The sequence below is a fragment of the Oenanthe melanoleuca genome, chromosome 17, assembly GCF_029582105.1.
Source record: "Oenanthe melanoleuca isolate GR-GAL-2019-014 chromosome 17, OMel1.0, whole genome shotgun sequence".
NCBI lineage: Eukaryota > Metazoa > Chordata > Aves > Passeriformes > Muscicapidae > Oenanthe > Oenanthe melanoleuca.
This window is the reverse complement of record NC_079350.1, coordinates 10,924,322-10,943,532: the sequence shown is the minus strand read 5'-3', so window position 1 is coordinate 10,943,532 and position 19,211 is coordinate 10,924,322. Positions and strand designations below refer to the sequence as shown.

The 19,211-nt window shown below is 58.7% G+C and overlaps 4 protein-coding genes across 12 annotated transcripts in view; 1 reads left to right on the top strand and 3 right to left on the bottom strand.

The window, feature by feature from the left end:
* Positions 1 to 1,010: 1,010 nt before the first annotated feature.
* TMEM141 (transmembrane protein 141) lies at positions 1,011 to 2,767 on the bottom strand. Its single transcript, XM_056505444.1, has 5 exons — positions 2,615 to 2,767; positions 2,442 to 2,508; positions 2,247 to 2,330; positions 1,939 to 2,070; positions 1,011 to 1,321 (listed from the first exon to the last, which is right to left on the bottom strand). The coding sequence occupies exons 1-5, from the start codon at positions 2,666 to 2,668 to the stop codon at positions 1,242 to 1,244; spliced, it is 417 nt and encodes a 138-aa protein (XP_056361419.1). The 5' UTR covers positions 2,669 to 2,767; the 3' UTR covers positions 1,011 to 1,241.
* Positions 2,735 to 5,089, top strand: PAXX (PAXX non-homologous end joining factor). 8 transcript variants are annotated; one of them, XM_056505435.1, is made up of 7 exons: positions 2,735 to 2,832; positions 2,925 to 2,985; positions 3,111 to 3,145; positions 3,273 to 3,463; positions 3,988 to 4,059; positions 4,504 to 4,597; positions 4,711 to 5,089. In XM_056505435.1, the coding sequence occupies exons 1-7, from the start codon at positions 2,747 to 2,749 to the stop codon at positions 4,748 to 4,750; spliced, it is 579 nt and encodes a 192-aa protein (XP_056361410.1). In that variant the 5' UTR covers positions 2,735 to 2,746; the 3' UTR covers positions 4,751 to 5,089. The 8 variants fall into 8 exon arrangements, with proteins under 8 accessions (XP_056361410.1, XP_056361409.1, XP_056361415.1 ...); XM_056505434.1 differs by having other exon boundaries at positions 3,985 to 4,059; XM_056505440.1 differs by lacking the exon at positions 4,504 to 4,597 and adding an exon at positions 3,647 to 3,731 and having other exon boundaries at positions 4,711 to 4,729.
* A 267-nt stretch (positions 5,090 to 5,356) lies between these two features.
* Positions 5,357 to 11,293, bottom strand: CLIC3 (chloride intracellular channel 3). 2 transcript variants are annotated; one of them, XM_056505432.1, is made up of 6 exons: positions 11,211 to 11,293; positions 7,662 to 7,771; positions 7,176 to 7,301; positions 6,939 to 7,045; positions 6,446 to 6,621; positions 5,357 to 6,107 (listed from the first exon to the last, which is right to left on the bottom strand). In XM_056505432.1, the coding sequence occupies exons 2-6, from the start codon at positions 7,715 to 7,717 to the stop codon at positions 5,946 to 5,948; spliced, it is 627 nt and encodes a 208-aa protein (XP_056361407.1). In that variant the 5' UTR covers positions 7,718 to 7,771; positions 11,211 to 11,293; the 3' UTR covers positions 5,357 to 5,945. The 2 variants fall into 2 exon arrangements, with proteins under 2 accessions (XP_056361407.1, XP_056361406.1); XM_056505431.1 differs by lacking the exon at positions 11,211 to 11,293 and adding an exon at positions 8,532 to 8,908.
* ABCA2 (ATP binding cassette subfamily A member 2) overlaps positions 8,990 to 19,211 on the bottom strand; it is a 31,327-nt gene continuing 21,105 nt past the window's right edge. Inside the window, 20 exon segments of the mRNA XM_056505413.1 lie at positions 8,990 to 11,357; positions 11,594 to 11,800; positions 11,998 to 12,135; positions 12,269 to 12,371; positions 12,670 to 12,762; positions 13,025 to 13,128; positions 13,293 to 13,427; positions 13,763 to 13,904; positions 14,209 to 14,387; positions 14,507 to 14,624; positions 14,797 to 14,929; positions 15,746 to 15,869; positions 16,078 to 16,225; positions 16,667 to 16,782; positions 16,866 to 17,040; positions 17,300 to 17,360; positions 17,784 to 17,895; positions 18,188 to 18,293; positions 18,463 to 18,676; positions 18,830 to 19,155. Coding sequence (XP_056361388.1) covers positions 11,322 to 11,357; positions 11,594 to 11,800; positions 11,998 to 12,135; positions 12,269 to 12,371; positions 12,670 to 12,762; positions 13,025 to 13,128; positions 13,293 to 13,427; positions 13,763 to 13,904; positions 14,209 to 14,387; positions 14,507 to 14,624; positions 14,797 to 14,929; positions 15,746 to 15,869; positions 16,078 to 16,225; positions 16,667 to 16,782; positions 16,866 to 17,040; positions 17,300 to 17,360; positions 17,784 to 17,895; positions 18,188 to 18,293; positions 18,463 to 18,676; positions 18,830 to 19,155 — 2,770 coding nt within the window. The 3' untranslated portion in view covers positions 8,990 to 11,321.

Sequence of the window (19,211 nt, the reverse complement as noted above, 5' to 3'; positions counted from 1 at the left end):
GCCTCCCTCTGCCCTGCACATTCCACAAACACAGAGATGAGTGGCTGTAGGGAGATGCAGTTTCTCACTGCCCTCTTTGCTCCTGCTGGCAGCACCAACTGCTCTGTGGGTTTGCTCACTTCCCAACACACTTCCCTGCTCCAGATGAACTCCTGGAATGCCATGCTTGACTTAACACACCTGTTCCCTGCAGTACTTTGTTTTCAGCTCTTCCACTGGCAGCTCCCCATCTCTCTGCACGGGGCAAACATGATTCCAGTTCAGGGGATGCTGTGAACCCCAAAGCCCAGTCTCCTCCCCAAGTTCCTCATCTCCTCAGCACAGGGACGCCCTCCTGTGGTGATGTTCAGGGCCTGTCTAAGTATCTCACACGGAGAAGGCACTTCTGGTTCCTGAAGCAAAAATACTGCTCTAAGAACCTGGGCAGCTCCACAATTCGGGCTGGGTTTCCTCTTCTAAGAAATTCAGTTGCAGAAGGATCAGAGCTGGACATTCCACCAGGAGTAGACAATTTTCCTAGTCAAGACTTGGAGTCTGACATGGAAAAACCCCACATGTGCCCCTGTGTGCATGGGATTTGAGACAGTACCATTACCTTGCCAAGCAGTTATGGATCTTGATGGGCTAGCGAGTGACAGGTGAGCACTGCAAAGAGGAGTGCTGGGCACATGGTCACCTCTGTTGCAGGAGAAGACACCCCAGAGACCACCCAGCTGTGGGATTCAGCTCAGGCTTGGTCAGATAGGTATGAAAGCCTTGCTGCTGCAGTGGAAAGGGTACGGGGACTGGCTGGGCTCAGGAAACATAGGCGACACAGCAACAGCTCTGCCTTTACAACTTAGCCCAGACCTGTCGGCACCTGCAGCTGCCTCAGAGCAATCCAGGTGCTGTGACTGCCACCACCACAGAGGGACCAGAGCTCTCTACTCCAACATCCACTGTAGAAGTTGCCTCAGGCTGACATTCACCATCTGCTCGCTCTGTCCTTCACCTCATCCAGAACGAGTGCCTTCAGCTCTCAACTTTTATTGTACCTCCAGTGCAATTCGCAGAGGCCATGGGGCAGGCAACAGCAACCCCTGAGGTGCCTCCCCCACGCTCTCACTGTAGGATCAAGTCCTCTGAGCTTTCTAGCAGTGTCACCAAGCCCATCACTCTCACAGGCAACGTGGGCAGCATCAGGTTGGTCAGGCAAGAGGGGGTGAAGCAGGACATGGAAACAGCATGCTATGCTCTGCTGGCTACTCCACCACGTCGCCATACCTGTTCCTCCTCATCAGTGTTGTGCTGCCGTCCCTGTCCTCTGCACTGGGGATGTTTTCTGCAACAAGAAAGTACATGTTCCCTGGACCTCCAACTACCCTGGTGAGTTTGCCAAGGGTGGGCAAAGAACCACAGAGCCTTGGTGAAGCACATAAAGCCTCTTCAAGTTGGCCTAGCTTTGGGAGCTCAAGGTACATGTGGGAGAGAGCAGCAAGCAGCCATGAGAATTGTCCAGCAGCACCTGTCTTGACGGTCCTCCAGTTCTGCCCACCCGACTGAGCAGCAAATCCCTCCATCCCTTCTCCTTCCTCTTCCAGCAAATAAGCCTTTTGTGCTGGCTCTAGTGAATACCCAAAGCAGACAGGGCATGAGACAGTGGCAAGTGCACCCAGCCCACATGACAGCCCTGCTCAGGATCCCATTGTGCTGGGTGCACAGATGGACTGGGGCGGACGGAGGAGGGGAGGGGAGGCAGGCATGAAACCAGGTGAGCTCCACCCACCATGGGTGTTCCTGCTCCCACCCCTTGGTTGCAGTGTGCCAATATAATGAGATTTTGGCAATGACACTGTCACCAGCTTTAATTAAAAGACAGGAACAGCAAAGTAATTATTGCAGCAGGGAAGAACCAGGCACGACAAGCTAAGGGAAAGCAGTCGGAAGATATGACTGTACCTGCGGGCTGAGACATCCCATCAGTCACGGCGAGTTCCTGTGGGGACTTGCCTGTCTCCAGGTAAATCCAGAAGTTGGAGCATTTTTGCGTCTCAGCTCTGGTTACCACGTAACTTCCGAGAGACCCTGCAGCTGAAGCGGCCGAGATGCTCCTGGGAGTGCCAGCAGCACCTCGGTAGGGACAGCACCTACTGCTGCGAACCCTCCTGAGCCCTGGGGGCTGGGGCACAGGGAGGTGGCTGGAGCCAGAGACGAGCCCCCATAACAATGGCAAACACCCCTCTGTACCGCTCGGGCTGGACACTTACCCGCAGCCAGTAGCAGGCTCCACTGCGGGGTGTACGGCAGCTTCTGCCGCGCCAGCTTCTGCACTGCGAAGGCGGCCCCGCTGCCTGCCGAGACCAGAGCCGGGGTTACCGGACACGGCCGGGACGTCCCCGCTGCCCCCAGGGAGGGGCCAAGGACGGCCCGGGGGATGCCGGGGTGGCTGGACCAGCCCGTACCTGCCAGGAAGGTGCCGATGCCCTTCACGAAGGCGTGAGACTGGCAGGCCGCGTACTGCTGCAGCGCCTGAGGAGACGCGTCAGCGCGGGGGCCCGAGGCCCACCCGGCCCCCTCTGCCCCGACCCCCCCTGCACCCACAGGCCCCCCAGGCCGCCCCCCCCGCGGGACGCACCGGGTGCTTGGCGGCCACATCATCCTCCACCCGCCTCACGCCCAGGTTCACCATGGCGGGGATGCCGGGCCCGGCCCTGGGCAGGAACCACTGCTCCCGCCCGCCCCTTCCACCGCCCTTTCCGGCACGGCCATGGCGGAGCCGACAGGGCCGTTTTATCTGCTCCGAGCCGGGACGGGCCAATTCCTCTGCTACTGGGGATCCGACGGCACCGTTTAGTGAGAGCGGGGCGGGAGAAGAAGCAGCTGGCGGCGGGCATGGGGCCGGCCGGGGATCGAGCAGTCCTGGATTGAGCTGCTTCCTCCCGCAGTGTGACCGACGCGATGGAGGTGTGGGCCGGGGAGTTCGGCGGCTGCCCGGCGCTTGCTGGTGTATGTACTGGGGGGCCAGGGGGCGGCGGGAGAGCCCGGGGCTGAGACCCCCGGCGGGGCAGGGATGGATCTGCACCCAGGCTAGGCCGTGTTGGACGCGCTCGCCTCCTCCTCTCCCTCTGCAGCGGTGCCCGCCGGAGGAGCACGGCGCGATGCTCAGGTGGGTGCCGCCGCCCCGGGACCTGCCTCGCTACAGGCATCCTTTCGCCCCGGGCTCCCCCGCCCTAGGCCCCTCCTCGCCCGGGGCTCTCCCTCTCTCCCGTTCCCCTCACCCCCGCTCCCCACAGGGCCGGTCTGGGTCGCGGGGCCGCCGCGCTGAGCCTGGGCCGGGGTTCGGCCACGCTGCAGCTGCCGGAGGAGCCGCGGTGCCCCGCCCTGGCCCTCACCCAGCTCCCCGCCGCCGAGGCGTGCAGCCAGCTGCAGGCGCTGGTGTTCGGCATGGCCGGCTGCATCGAGAGCCTGGAGAGGCGCCTGGAAGGTCCGTGGTGGGTTTAGAACAGGGGGAGGGCTAGCAGCTCCTGCCACCTTCATGGGATCGTCACTCCCACACCCCCCTAAAGTGCTCTAGATGCCCCAGTTCAGCCGTAGAAGGAGAGGGCTTCACCCCAGGTGGTTCCTTCTCACTTCCCAATGGACTGCTGCCCATCACTTCCCTGTTCAGGCTGGCATGTTCCCAAAGTTGGCCGGGATCTGCACCACACCTCTGCAGGCAGAAGGGACCCTGCCTGGACCCAGAGGACACAGTGGTATGTCTCTGTGTGAAAACACAGCTCTGTCCTCGTGGCCAGGACCACACCAGCATCCTAAATGTGGAGTCACCTTACAGACGTATTTGTTGGCGGGATCTGGAAAGATTTTGGAGCAGCAGCAGTCTGGATGCAGTTCCTAAGAGGAGAATGGGGTTCATTGCAGTGGAGGGAGCTCACTGGGGAGGCTTGAAGTGCTGCGTGCAGAATTGGGGGGTGTTGTCACAAGCTTTGGCTCTGGTTCCTGTCTCAGTAGCAGTGGAGACGTTAGCATCTTCCTGCAGCCCTGAGAAGAACACTGCCCGGAGCCAGCAGCTCTTCCTGCCAGGTAGGCACTGCCAGGGGCACCTGCCCTGGTCCTGCAATCTTTTGTGTTCTCCTCCCTGTGTCCATGTGCTCTCCAGGACACTCTGGGTGTCCTTGGCTGTGGCTGCTGGCAGCCGCCCATTGTCCTGGTACTCTTCCAGGCAGAGCTGGGCCAGGGCTTACTGTGGTGGCTCTCAGGGTATCTGGGATGCTCAGGTCAAAGGCAGGGCATTGCCAGCCTCAGAAGGAGAGCAGGCTTTGCTGTGCTTCCAGAGTGGAGGCTACGGCAGATCCATGGCTCCTTTGAGAGAGGAGGCCAAGTTTGGCCCTGTCTTGCCCTCTGTGGCTGCTTGTTCTGCCAGGCTGGGCTGCTGGAGGCTCCCTCTGGCTCTGGAGGGACCGGCAAGGCTGCCAGAGCTCCTGGGTAACCTGTAATCTGTGTCCTGTCTGTTCCTGACCGAGGCAGACCCCAGCCCCAGGAAGAGTAGGGCTTCTGACTTGGCTTTGCCAGCTAAAAGGAAAGTCCCAGGGGAGTCTCTCATTAACCCTGGTTTCAAAAGGTCAGTGTGGGGCTGGGTACTGCTCACTGGGCACCTTGTGGGCTCTGCTCTGAAGTTATGTGACAGCAGGGCTTGGTATTCTGGGCTCTGATGTTTCCTCCATCTCTTTCCAGCAAGAAGGCACCATCTGGAGTGAATTTTGAGGACTCCTGATGGGTGCTGTCCTGTACCCTGATGACAGCCCTGTGGACCTCTGTGTCTAAACAATGAGGCGTCCCTGTTGTTCCAGACCTGCTGAGCTCCTTGACCCAGGGAGACAGCCAGAGGCAGCAGTACTTGGCAGCCACCCCTCAGATGGGGAGGACGGATGGAGCAGAGGGGACACCAGCATTGTGTGTTTTTCTCCTGCAGCTCTTCTCTACTGGCAGGGACCAGCTCCTGACCTCACTTACCATGAACTGGTGGAGTTTTGGATTAAGCTTTGATACTGTGGAATGGAAAGATCACCTGTGCTTTGCTTCTGGCCAGTAAAGTGTTTTTAGCCAGCTGGTATCTCTGGGCGTGTCTGCTCATTCTGCCTCTCCCTTTCTCAGGAAGCCTTGGGCCTGTTTCGGCTGAACATGAAGGTCCAGGCCTCAGAGAAGTTCCCTTCCCTGCCAGCTTTTTGCAAATGGGTGTGTGGTTAGAACCTGGCCTACTGCTCTGGAGAGCTGGGAGGGTGGCCTCTGCTTTGCTTGGGCACTGGGAGAGGATGAGAATGTCAGTACAAAGCCTTGTGAGGCGGGAGCTGCTGAGATGATCACTCCAGACTCACACTGGTCTTGCTTGCAAAGCTTTTATTGATTTCCAGGAGCTCTGAAGCTTAGCTTGGGCTTTCCCTGCTTCACAACCCATAAGTCTGTTGAGAGCTTCCTAGTAGTGAGTTTGGGGGCAACTAACCTCTGCCCATTGCCTGTGCCATCCCCCTCCAGCTCTGTTGCTAGGTCTGTGTAGCTGTGCCAGGTCCCCTCACGCAGTGCAGATGTGAGGGCACCCTGTGGTGTCTGCTGTCCAATTGGGTGGCACAGCGTGCCTATGCAAGTGGCTGCAGGGCACCTTGTCATCCCCAGCTCTGCCCCTGCCCTCAGCTGGGCACAGCTTTGGCACTGATGGTGCCCATGCCTGTACCCCCTTGGCCTCATCCTGATGCTTGAGGGGCCACAGAGCTTGTCCTGGTTGTGAGGAAGGGTGGGTGGCACAACAGGGGCTCAGTGCATTGCAGATTGCTGCCAGCACCTGTGTGCAAGTGGAGGGAATTTGGGTGCAAGGGGCACAGCTCTCCTGAACCACTGCAGGCAGGGGCAGGCTGGGTACTGAGTTCCTGCCTGTGCCCAGCCTTGGCCCTGACCCACCCGGGCACGCACCCCGCTCACTGCGGTGCCCGGACCACGGAACGATAGGCTTGTATAATCTCCTGGCTATTGGGGCAGGTGTATTTGAACTCCTTGGTTTCACTGGCACTGTTGAGGTACCGCCACACGCCCCACATGTCCTTGGGGATCCCAAAGCGGCGGTAGTGCTGGCACACGACCTGCAGGCAAGAATGGGAGAGACCTGCCTGACACTGTGCCAAGGAGAGCTCTACCACCAGGGCAGGCACCAGTTGGGAAGGGTGGCAGGGAGCCAGGGACATTCCTGGCACTGCACAGTCGGGGGCTGGCACTCAGGAGGGGATGCAGAGAGTAGTGGGATCTGTGGCAAGGTATTGTGCTGGCCAGGGCTCCTGGGGAGGGGGATGCTGGAGGGCACATAACTGAGAGAACAACAGGGAGAGGAGCAGGGGTTTGATGTAGGCACCAAGATGGAAGTGAGGGCATGGGGATGCCAGGTAAAGGAGAAGGGCATGGTACTGGGATGCTCGTGGCATACCTGAACAATGTTGAGCTTGGGCAGCAGGTTGCAGTCGGCCAATGTGAGGTGGTCTCCGTCAAGGAAGCGGCGCTGAGACGCCCGGAGCTGGGGGTCCTGGGCCAGCTCGTGCTCCAGAGGGGTGCTCAAGTATTCATCCAGCTTCAGCAAGGCCCGCAGCAGGCTCCGCTGCAGTGCTGCAGGAAGGGTGGCCAGGTCAGTGCAGCCCTGCTACAGGCAAGGGGCCCCTTCTCTGCTGTGGCCTCCTGCCAGCCCAGCCCTGTGTCCAGGCAGCAGCTGTCAGCCTCTTCCCACGTGGCTCAGGCTGGCAACTGCCTCTGCCCTCCCACAGAGACCTGGCACAGCCACACTGGCCCACATAGGGAGGGCAGTGCCTGGACAGACCTGGCTATGGACTGGGTGGGGAGACTGGGAAAGCTCAGTGTGAGCAGGCTGAGCTTTGGGGTGTGGCACCCGAGAGGTTGCATGGGGTACTCCCCCACCTGCTCCTCACCCTCATCCTGGGCAGGTACTGGGTTCTTGATGAAGGCAGAGAACTTGTGGAAAATGTCGTTCCCAGCCAGGCTTGACTCTGGGTACTGTGGGACCAGACTGGGGCACCTGCAGGGACATGGATACATCTGAGGCAGATAGCAGAGGCTGACAGGCTCATCTGCTGTCAGCCCCCTCATCCCTCAGCTTGTCCTGCCCTTTGGGGGGCCCTTCTTTCAAGGCAGCACCAGCCACTGACATGGGGGGGCCCAGCTGGTCCTCCAGGAACTCCTCAATGGTGATAGTGTCGGTCTTAGGCTCGCCATTGTAGAGGAGGACAGGCAGCTGAGCACCTGGTGCAAAGTCCTTCAGCACGTCCAGCGCCCTGTGGGAGATGGATATGCTGTTGATGCCTGGCATATCCAGGGGTCTGCAGAACACCGTGTGTGTGTGTGTGTGTGTGTGTGTGTGTTTTTGTATTGTGCATATGTGTCCCAAGCAACAGGAGTTCTGGGGGGCTGGTGCACAATGTGCCATCAGGCCCCTCCTGCCCAGTATGTGCCCAAGGAAATACCTGCCAATCTCCCCCAAGCAGCAGTGGTCACCTGGGGAGGTACAAAAAGCTCCATGGATCCCATGGTGCCCACCCTTCACATCCCTTCCCAAAGTGTTGTGGACCTATCAACCCCCCCACCCTGCACATGATCCTGGCCCCAGGGCTGGCACCCCTTGGGACACCACTCACCTCTTCATATCCACAGTGGTGAGGGTGAAAGGCACACCTTTAAGCAGCAGCACCATGAAGAGCCGCTGGCAGAAGGGGCAGTGCCCCACGCTCTCCCCATCCTCGCTTGCCTGTGGGCACAGAGAGCTCAACTGTCCTTTCGCCCTGGCACGGCCTCAGTGGCAGCAGCCCCGAGGGTACAGGGTGAAGATGATAGGACACATGCCCCAGCCCAGCCTGGCAAGCTGTGCTGCAGTCCATGGCACCTGCTATGCCAGGCAGGGCACTAGCTCCTAGCCTCTGCCTGCTCCCAGAGGCTCAGCGCCATACCCAGAGAAGCCATGTGGCACAGCAGGTGCCAGGGGGACAAGGGCTTGAGAGTGGCAGCGGCAGGGGACAGCAGTAGAGATGTGCCCGAGGAAGGTGACAGTAATACTGGGGCCCTGTGAACCCCAGCCACAATCCCAGGCGAGCTCTATCCTGCCCTGCACAGTCAGACTGACTGCTCTGGCCAGGCGGTGGCTGGGAAGGTCCTGGCAGGTGCAGGCAGATGCTGGGCTGCTGGGCTCTGCTTTCGGGGGGGAACCTGGTCCAGCCTCCCGAGATTTAGCCCCCACAGCCCCTGTGCCTGTAGGGCAGGAAGCAGCAAGCAGTGTTCCCTGGAGAGAAGCCTGAGCTGCCTGCTGCCTATCCACCCACCTGCCTGCTGTCAGCCCCATTGCCGACCCGGTGCTTGACCCTCTGCCCACTATCTGCCCCCCTGCCTGCCCAGTGCCCACATCCGGCACTGCAGTGGGCAGGGGCAGCCCAGCCATCCCACCACAGCGCTGCCAGGGTTGTTTGCCAGGGCTGCCCACTGGCCTGGGGCACTGACCTGAGGACCCCCCTCACCTTGATGAAAAGCTGTATTTGGGGTTTTTCAGCCATGCTGCGTGGCGGCTCCTGGTGCGCTGCTGGCTGCAACCTGAGTGCCCCAACAGAAACCACGGCCCCTCCCAGTCCACATTCCTCCTCGGGGTGCACCCGCTCCCACCCACGCCTGGCCCCACGGCACAGGCAGGACGCCCTGCCATGGGGCCCTGCCACTGTGTCTGCTGCCAACCCCAGCCTGGTAAGTGCAGCTGTAGCATTGCCAGCTGCTGCCACTCCTCCCTGTACCCCCCAGCCATCCCACACTGCCTGGATGATAACAAGCAGTGGGCACAGCCCTGTGCCGTGCCCAGCACTCCTTGCCTCTAGCAGGATCCTGCACCCCTACCCTGGGTACTGCCACTCTTTCTCAGCCCAGGTCCTCCCAGGCACCTATCCCTGCCATTTCCCCCCATGACCAACTACACAGCCTCAATGGATCCAGTTATTATTTTTTAATTAAAACAATCATTATTTTCACACTTCATCTTCTTTTTGTTAATTAGCAATATACAGGCAGCTCCAAGACGTCCCCACCCCTAGGGGCCCCATGCCCAGGGCTGAGCATGGCACTGGCACTATGCCTGCAGGACGTGCAGGGGGAGGCAAGGCCAGAAGCGGGGCCAAACTCAACCAAGTGACGTTGTTAAGGTAGCAGCCACCTCTGCCCTGGGACAGTGCCCTGGGGTGCTACCTTCCCAAGTCCCACCCTTGGAGTGACTCTAGCAGTGACTGTGCCCGGGCAGCCCTAAGTCCAGGGCAGGCAGGCAACTGTGGCCATCCACTGTATAGGCACCTCCACTGACCCTCAGAAGCCATGGGGATGACAGCATGGTAGCAGGGGGAAGACTGGGTGGACAGGGAAGACATTTTGTGACTGGGATGCCAGTGCCCTTCTGGAGCCTGGAGCAAGTGTAGTGTCACAGGTATGGGGCAAGGATAAAGCCCAGAGCACAGCAGCACTGCCCACCCTGGGGTGCCCCAGGGTGCCACCAAGGTGACAGCTGGGGACTCACAGATGACATTATCCCCTCTCCCTGATGGCAAAGGGCAAACTTTGAGCTGGCTTGTCCCCCAGCACTTCCTGCGGAAGGCAGAGTGTGACCTGCATAGGAGCAGCTGTGTGCTGGTGAGTGCTTTCCCCTAATTGTACCCTCCAACTCATCCCAGATGCAGCCAGTTTCCCATATGCCATTAAAAAAAATATGGTCTGAAAAATCTGAAAATAGAGCTTCTTCCCCCAGTTTTCCCCCTATTGAAAATACTGTATATTGTATCACAATCTATAGCAGGTGGTATATGGAGCTGATGGGACAAGGGGGCATGGGAACAGTTAAGGTCAGGCCCTGCTCCTGTGTCCACATGGGGCCAGAGCCAGCCTCTCCCCAACTCCCACGGCTGCCAGCTGAGGTGCCTGGTGCTGCTCAGGGCTCCAGCCAAGTCTGTGCCAGAGAGGCAGAGAGGGCATCAGAGCACAAAGAACAGATGGATCATAGGTGCTCCCCAGGTAGGTGCATGGCCACCCTGGGGTGTTGCCAAAGACTGTGGCACCCAGCAGTCAAGGGGCAGGGTCAGCATCACAGGCCCTGCTGCCACCCCACCTCTGGGCACAGCTGCAGCTTGTAGAGAGTTGCAGGCATCAGCCATGGTCCCTGTGGGTGACAAGGCAGCAGGACCCTCTGCAAAAAGGAGGGGCACTGCTGGCTGAGGGGGTGCACGCTGCTGGCCAGTGACACTGCCAGTCCCACTACTGCAGTCCATTCCTCCCCACCACCCCAGGCACCACTGCCAGGCTGTGCCAGCACCCAGCCCGACTGTCCAAACTTAGTACCTTAAGGCCACCAGCTTCCAAAGCCATCCTGGGGTGCTGCAACCCCTCTCCCACTACCACCAGTGACCCAACAACAAGAACCTAGTGCAGGTGGTCCCTGAACAGGGCTGGACACTGAGGAACAAGTATCAGGACAAAAACAACATAGAAGGGGACACAGCAGAAAGGTGGCAGAGCTGCAGCAATGCCCTGTGATAGGGAAAGCAAGTGGTGAGGGCAGGCAGGAGGCAGGGTGAGAGATTTGAGGGTGAGTGACATGATTAGGGGCAGAGGAGAGAAAGAGCTGGTGCCAGCATGTGAAATACCCTGTGAAATACCCCTCTGCCCCCCCACATGCCTCAGCAATGGGGCTGCTGCCTGGGGATGAAGCCAGTGCCCTAGGCCAGGCAGGGCCAGGGCAAACAGACCCCAGGGTGGGCAGGATGTACTAGTGGGGCCAAGACCCCCAGCAACATCCCACTGGTAACAGAAATCGATCATGGGTGAAGCACCAGAGCACCTGCCCCTGTGGTGCCCAGGGCATCATCAGGCAGGGGTAATGTGGAAGCAGCCAGCCTTCTTCTAGCTCCATGGGGCCAGGCCTGGGGGGGTACCACAGCCAAGGATCCCCAGAGTGTAACATGGGTGTCCAAAGGCACCGCTCACAAGCCTGTGTGAGTGGGGGTGGCAGTGCTGGCACCAAGCCATGTCCTTTCCTTCACAGTCTTCATCCACAGCATGTTGAGGACCATGCTGCTGGCAACATGCAGTGATGCTGTTCCAGAGCTGAAGGGGGCAAAAGCCACCCCAGTGGTGGCTCCTGAGGTCCATCCAGGCATTGCTGTACCCACTGTGTACTCCTAGCATGTGGCTCCAACTGCAGCAACTCCACTCCACAGGGCAAAGGGAGGGGAGAGGCCAAAAGGATCTGGTGGCTTGACAACATGGTTTTCCCCAGGGTCTCAGCACAGCGTGTCCGTGTTGAAGGAGAGCTGAGCCTGAGCAGGGAGATAGGCAGAGCTCAGGGGCTGCCCTCTTAGCCAGTACACCCAGGGCATCTAAGGCCAGAGTCACAGGTGGCAGAGCAGACACCTCTCCAAGAGTCCCCACCCCTCCCAGGCCCAGCCCTGGCTCTACTGTATCACCTCCACGGTGTCACAGCACCAAGTCCCAGGGCCCGTGGCACAGACACAGGTGGGACCAGGAACACCCAGATCTAGGGACTACCTCTCACCCTCTCCTCCTCAAAACTGATGAGGCCTTCATCATCAGTCTCCAGGTCCTCCTGCTCCTCCACCACGAGGGCCCGCAGCTCAGTGGGGGTGGTGCGGGGGCGCAGCAGGCTCAGCACGCGCTCCAGGGGTGACTGCAGGACACAGCTAGGGCTGGTCTCCTGCTGTTCCAGGTTGTCACTTTGCTTCTTGGCAAAATTCACAAACACCTGAGGAGGAAGGGGCAGGAGACTCAGGTATTTGCAGGCACCTCCACCCCATGCCAGTCAGCACCTAGTACATCCTGCTGTGCAGTGGCTGCCACATATTCCCCATCTAGCTCCAACCCCTGCCCCAAAGGCAGATCCTGCCTAGCACTTCGCGCTCGGGACAAGCATCCAGCTGCCCATGCTGTCCCCAGTCTTACATTGTCCAGTGTGGTTTGGCTGACAGAGTAGTCTTCAATGCCCAGCACATCCACCACCTGCTCCATCTTGCTGAAGACCTGCGCCAGTGAGATCTGGTCCGACTTCAGCTGGTACTGGGCCTTGGTATGATGACGCTCCTGGGGGGTGGTCACAGAGGGCACTTAGCCCTCACTCACAGACTCCCTCTCATTACCCCATGGAAGATGAAGGCTGCTTGTGCCCTGAAGTGGGGGCTGGCAGGGGACAGCATGGCGACCATGGGCAGCTCACCTTGAGGACAGCCTCAGGGAAGTTACGATTGAAGAATCTCACCACCTCCTTGACATTGAGGCTGGACTTGGTGCGCACTGTGATCATGTAGCCATCACCGAACCTGCACAGGAACAAGGCATCTCATGAGGACCTGTCTCCTCATCTGCACTCCCATCACCCTATGGAAGGGGATGATGCTCTCAGGCAGCCACTACTGGACACCAGATCAGTGGCAGGGCAATTCAGTGACCCCGTTTCCCTGTCCACCTCTAAAGCAGCACCCATACAGAGTGCTGGTATCTTCTCACAGAGTCTCACACTGTCACCCAACCACAGGGATTCAGCCCCCTCCTGCCCAGCAGCACACACAGGCTGTTGGGCCCCATGCAAGGCATACTGAACTCCTGCCAGGCTCTTACCTGTTCTTCAGGTGCTGAATGCTGCCAAGACACTTGAGCCGTCCGTTGACCATGATGGCCAGGCGGGTGCAGAGGGCCTCACACTCCTCCATGCTGGAGTGACAAGGGAGGGTTCAGCAGGGGGCATAGGAGGACAGTGCCAGGGCTATAGTGGGGGTAGGTGGAGAGCTGGGCCTCCCAGGCCATCACCCAAATGCTGTGGCCACACCATCAGGGATGAGAGAAGGCAACCTACGCTCCCTCTGCTCCTCATGCCCCTACCAAATGCCATTCCCTGGGGACTGAGGAGCCCTCTCCCTCCCGTACGGCACCCCAGGTGCCTGGAGGCATCACGGGCACAGAACCCCCACGAGACCTGTGAGATGTGAGCACCACGGAGCGACCCGTTTTGATGACATCCAGGATGAGGTTCCAGAGGAAGCGCCGTGCCTTGGGGTCCATCCCTGTGGTTGGCTCATCCTGGGGGATAGACAGCACCCTCAGATATGCCAGCCCTGGGAGGTACCCTGCCGCTCTCTTCCTGTCCTGAGTCCAACTCAGGCCATCTTCCCACATTGCAGGTGTGGTGAAGCAGGGGGTGGGCACCTCCCACCCACAGTCATTTTTCTACCCTCAGGGCGCACCAGGAAGATGAAGGCTGGGTATCCGATGAGCGCGATGGCTGTGGATAGCTTCCTCTTGTTGCCCCCACTGTAGGTGCTGGCAGGCTTGTCTGCGTACTTGGTCAACTCCAGCTTCTTCAGTGCCCACTTGACCACCTGCAAGGCATGGGGGACTGATGGCATCCTGCCAAGGCCATAGGGCTGGCAGACCAGGCAGGGGTTGGGATCCCTGGCATGACAGCTGCCAAGGGGACTACGATGTGCCCATGTGCCAATCAGGGGAGCCCCATGGCCATCTGTGGTGCAGCCATGAGCACTGGTGGGGGCCTGTAAGTGCATGTGCCTGACCCTGGCAGTCCATGTGGGCACACTGCCAGGGTGGCACTGCCACGAGAGCAGCAGCACTGGCTCAGGCGGATGCCAGTGAGATGCCATCCCTGTAGCACAGCACCAGCCCCTGGATGTTGCCAACTGCTTGCCCAGAGCCCTACCCGCTCCTCATCCTTCCAGGGGATGCCACGCAGGCGGGTGTAGAGCTCCAGGTGCTCCTGGGCCGTCAGCTCATCAAAAAGCGCATCAAACTGGGGGCAGTAGCCCAAGCTCTGCTGGACCTGCAGGAGCTCCTTCAGGATGCTGCAGAAGAGGATTGAGGGTTTTTGGGAAGAAGGAATTCTTTTTGTGAGGACTGCTGCTGAGCCACCTTTCACACACCTTTACACTTGAGCATCTTCTCCCAGGTAAAACCCCACCAGACAGCCTCAGCACAGGGCCACTGTCTCTTGCCCCACATTCCAGGCTGATGGTCACCCAGGAGGACACAAGGCTGCGGAGTCCCACTGGGACACACAGGCTCGCTCACGCTGCTTTATCCTGGGAGCCCTCCAAGCAGACCCCATCCCATCCCCAGGAAAGCAGGCAGCCCCCAGGCTGCCTTTACCTGTGTCCGTTAATGAATGCCTCTCCACCTGTGGTGCTCTCATCCCCTGTCAGCATCTTGAATGTCGTGGTCTTGCCCGCACCGTTGACGCCCAGCAGCCCAAAGCATTCCCCAGGGCGCACACCCACACACAGCCGGTCCACAGCCAGGATGCGCCCAATCTTGCGGGACTTGTACACCTGGCAGGGAAGGGGATGGGGACTCAGCCCACCAGGAGCCACCTGGACCTGCTGCTCCACCCACATCCCTGGACTGGACTGGTTCCAGGAGTCTCCTTGAATCCTGATGCAGCCCCCACCTTTGTGAGGTTCTCGATCTTTAGCATGTCATTGTCGGCGTCACCACGCAGGACCCGGTGCCTCTCATTGGCCACGTCAATGTCATCCTCGATGGGTTTGGTGGAGACAGGCAGGCGCCTGTGGGAGGGGGAGAGGCAGGGGGGAATGTGGGACCAGGAGCTGCACTCCTGACAGGCCCAGGCAGTTCCCACTTAACACTGTCAGAAGGGCAGCCTGAAGCTCAAGGGTCCCAATGGCAAATCTTTACCCCATGGGCAGCCCCGACATCCCTGCCCTGTGCCACACTCACTGGGGCTTCCGGAAGAAGTTGTACTGGCACATGATGGTGATGAAGAAGCCAACAAAACCTTCAACTGTCATGGCAACAAGGCCCCGTGTCACGATGTCCCATTCAAAGGGTGATTTCATTTTATCAAACTGCCCTGAATAGGAGGAAGAGGACAGAGCAGCTGGGAACACCTTCCCATGGGGAGAACTTGGTTGTACCTCCTGAGTAGACCCATGACAATGACACTGCTCCCATGCTTGCCCACCACAGCTGCTTGGGCTTGTCGCAACACAGTTCCCTCTCAGAGCACAGGTGCTGTGGAAATTATCTGGCAAGTTTTCAATCTCGGTAGGATGAATCAACTCAGCTGAGAGTGGAATCAGAGAGATTTGTCAAATCCTGACCCAAAATTGTCCTTCATGATACCAGCAGCACTTGGGTTATCTACAGAAGCTGCTCAAAAAGCAGAGAGCAGGGGAGCTTCTGAGGCCAGGATAAAGCTGCAAGTAGCAAAAGGCTTGTGTTTGTTAGGCAGTGCAGCCCCCAAGAAACCCTGTCTGGAAGGAGCAGCCCCCATCCCTCCTGTGACAGCACAGACCTGCAATGGCCCACCACAGCTACATTATGCTGCCACTAAGATCCACCACAGCCTCACCGTGGCCCACCACCGGCAGTGTGCACTGGCAGTAGAGCCACACACCTCTATCAGGGCTCACACCATCTTCTCCCCATGGGGCTGCTATTTGGGATGGCCCAAGGAAACACTTCCAGCAACACTGGCACTACACCACAGCTGACTTCAGCCGTGTCTTTTTCTGTGAACCATTCACCTCCTTGGCTTTTTGCTCCAGGTTGCTCTGGGCCTCAGGATACCCCCATGGGGCAGGCAGAGAGGATGTGCCAGCATTGTGGTCCCCTCCAGCCCCATATATGCCTTGGAGCAAGGGTGGGAGAGAACAAGAGGCCATACCAATCTTGGCATAGTACTCATTGATGTATTCATTGTAGGCCATCTCCATCAGGCCGTGGCCCAGGTTGTAGTTAGGGAACACAAGGAAGCAGCTCTTCAGGTAGCTGTTCACCACCTTCAAGTCCTGTGAGGACAGCAGAGAGCACACAACCATCAAACAACCCTGAGTGAGTGATAGGATCAGGATCCCCAAGATCCAGCCCTGTCAGCTCTCATGGTTGATCGTGCTGGAAACAGACCTCCTGAGGTCTCTCCCAGCCTAAGCCGCCCCACAGACAGGTATCAGCATCTCCCTTCCAGGTGGGCCCTCAGCAGAGCTGTGAATGCCATACCTTGTCATGCTCAAAGAGCTGCAGCAGGAACGTGGCAACAGTGGCTGTGATGCCAATGAAGAGGTTGATGACGATGAGGAAGACGTAAGCAGAGCTGGGCACCTCAAACCAGAAGGAGGCTGGGTACATGATAGGAGTGATGGACCAGCTGGGGAAGTGAGAAGTATGTCAGTATGCCAGCAGAGGGGCCCCCAGCCTTGGGACTGCCCATTTCCATCCTGCTGTTCCCAGACTCTCCCATCCCGGCCCACACAGCCGCTGCACTCCAACCAGTTATGGGGGCTGCAGAACATCACAGAACAGTTTGGATTGGAAAGGACCTTTCAAGGTCATCTAATCCAGTCCCTGGCCACCAGCAGGAAGACCTTCCACTAGCACTCCAAGCTGTTCAACCCGGTCTTGAACATTTCCATGAATGGGGCAGCCGCAGCTTCTCTGGGCAATCTGTGCCAGGGCCCCACCACCCCCATCACAAAAAATTTCTTCTTATATCTGATCGAAATGGCTCTCTTTTAGCTTAAAACCACCATCCATAAGACTCTGGAAGCATCCCCAGTGCCTCCTGACCACCCCCCTCTGAGCAACATACCCATAGAGCAGGAAGAGGGAGAGGACAGCGGGGAAGTTGGTGGGAGAGGTATATGCTGGGAGATCAAACACGAACAGGATGATAATGCAGCATGTGGCCGGCACCAGGTAGTTTAGCTGGAGAAGACAGAAACTTCTGTAACTGCCCACTCCCTGGCACAGCCACCGGCTTGGCCAGTGGGGCCACATGTCCTGCTTACCATGTCCCACATGTAGTTGGCCAGCCAGTAGATGACGGGATCACAGCCACTCACAAACTGCAGGTGTTTGGCCTTGGTGGCCTTTTCAGCCACCAGGAATACCACAAAGCTGGCTGGGACGAAGGACATGGCCACAATAATGAAGATGGCAATCACCACATCTGTGCCTTGCAGGCTGGATAGGGAGCAAGAGAGCAGGGACTCCATCACCCTCAGTTGCTGGGGAAGGGCCACCCACCCTGGTGTGGGATAGTCACTGTGCACAGAGCAGGGCATGGCACAGGGATCCCCACATCACAGCCCCCCTGTCCCTCCCCACCATGCAATGCCACCTGTGGAGCAGAAGCCTCGGCCTCCCCCTGCAATCACCAGTAAAATGCCCCCTACCTCCCATGGGACAGCCACCCTCCCTCAGACCCTCTCCTTGGACCTACAGGTAATCCAGGGACAGGCTGGCACTTGTTTTGTTCATGGGGTGATTGGTGACTGTGATGCCTGCAACAATGACCAAGAAGAAACATGAAACATGAAAACTGGCTTGGGACACAGACCCCTGTCCCCACTCTGCCTGGTCCTGGCTCCTAGCAGGATGGGTTTCCAACCTGAAGCTCAGCAGGAGCTGGGCTCTCTGAAGCAACTCAGCTCCTTAAGGCCAAGCCCTCCCCTCACTGGAGAGAGCCCTTGAACATGAAACAAGCCCAGGCACTTTCAGGCAGCACTTTGGGACATTCCAGCCCAGGCCTGACAAAGAGCTCATGCCTGCTCTCATATCTCAGAGCTGAAGTGTGTGAACCCCTGTTCCAGCTGGACACTAGCCTGCTTGGCCCAAGGTGGACACTACACTTTGGAGCCTGGTTGGACCATGCCCTAATACTGTTCCTGATATGTTCCTGCCCTCAAACACCTCCAGATCCTCACCATAGGCAGCAGGGTTGCCCTTGCTCTTGGGCAGGTTGGCTCTCAGGATGGCATTGTTGAGGGCATTGAGGTAAGTGGGCATGCTGTGGTAGCCCTTGTTGTTGTAGAAGACCTGGAGGAGAGATGAACAGTGGGAGATGGCAAAAAAGCTGGGCCCAGAGATGTACTGGAGGGAGGAATAGGATGGGATGGACAGCCAGCCACAGGGCAGGCATCTGTGCTCAAGGCTGTGGCAAGAATAGGCCACTTATTGCTGCCTGGGCCAGATCTGCTGACCACTCTCCTGCAGCTGGAGGCCCCCAAAGCACTTGGAGAGCAATAGAGCAGAGCAGTCCCAGAGGTCCCTGTCTGCCCCCTTTCCTCCCCACCTATCTCCCCTGCCCCGAGGTGCAGTGCTGTCCCACCTGGGCCGTTCTCCGCACAGCAATCTTGCGCACTGTGGCTGGAGCCCTGGCTCCGAAAGAGGCCGGGATGGACTTCTGGATGTTTCCAAACGTGAGTGCCCCATATCTGCGGAACAAGACACTTCTGAGGAAGCTGCAACTGCTGTCCCCCACCTCCAGGGGTGGAACCAGGCTTGAGCATGCTGCTGACTCCGGCCAGCACCCTGGGGCAAGTCTGAAACCCAGACCCCTGGTTCTCTATGGCGCAGGGTAGACCCTCCCAGCCTCCCTCTTGCCTGTGCAGCCGGAAGCGGTCTGAGGTGTAAAGCAGATACTCAGAGACGTTGCGCCCTGTGATGTCTGTCAGGATGTCCCCTGTCACCACCTTCATCTGCGGGGGATGGCCCCCCACGCCACTAGGGCAGGAGAAGCCAGTCCCCTGCATGGAGCATGTGCACTTGATGGGCTCATGGATGATCCGGGGTAGGGCAGGGGCTGAGGTCACGGTCCCTGAGGAGCAGAAAGGGTGGCTCACAGTCAGGCTTCTGCCCACCCCAGCTTCGCGGGACGGCACGAGGGTTTGGCAGCTGGCCACGCAGGGTCCTGGTGACCTCCCTGCTGGAGGCAAATCCCAAACACAAGAGCACCCAGCACAGGTGATACCTTTAAGAGTGGAGAAGGTTGTGGAGTTCCAGGCATGGAGCAGGTCCTCATCCACTGACATGGGGTAGTCAGAGGGAGCAGGGGATGGAGGTGGTGGCACGAAGTTGGAAAGCGGAAGGCCCTGGGTGAAGGAGTCAATGCACATGGCATCGAAGTACTTGGCTGCCAGCATTTTGGTCTCATTGCTATTGAGGTTGAGGGTCTGCATGGGCTGGTCCAGCGTGTTGTTGAAGGGTGTCTTGAGCACGCAGGTGGCCCCCACACCAGAGGGCAGGTGGAAAGTGTTCACCAGCTGCTGAGGGCTGGCGTCAGGAGACAGCCTAAGGCTGCAGGAACAAGGAGCAGGATACACCGATCTCAGTACCATGGCTATCTTCTTCTG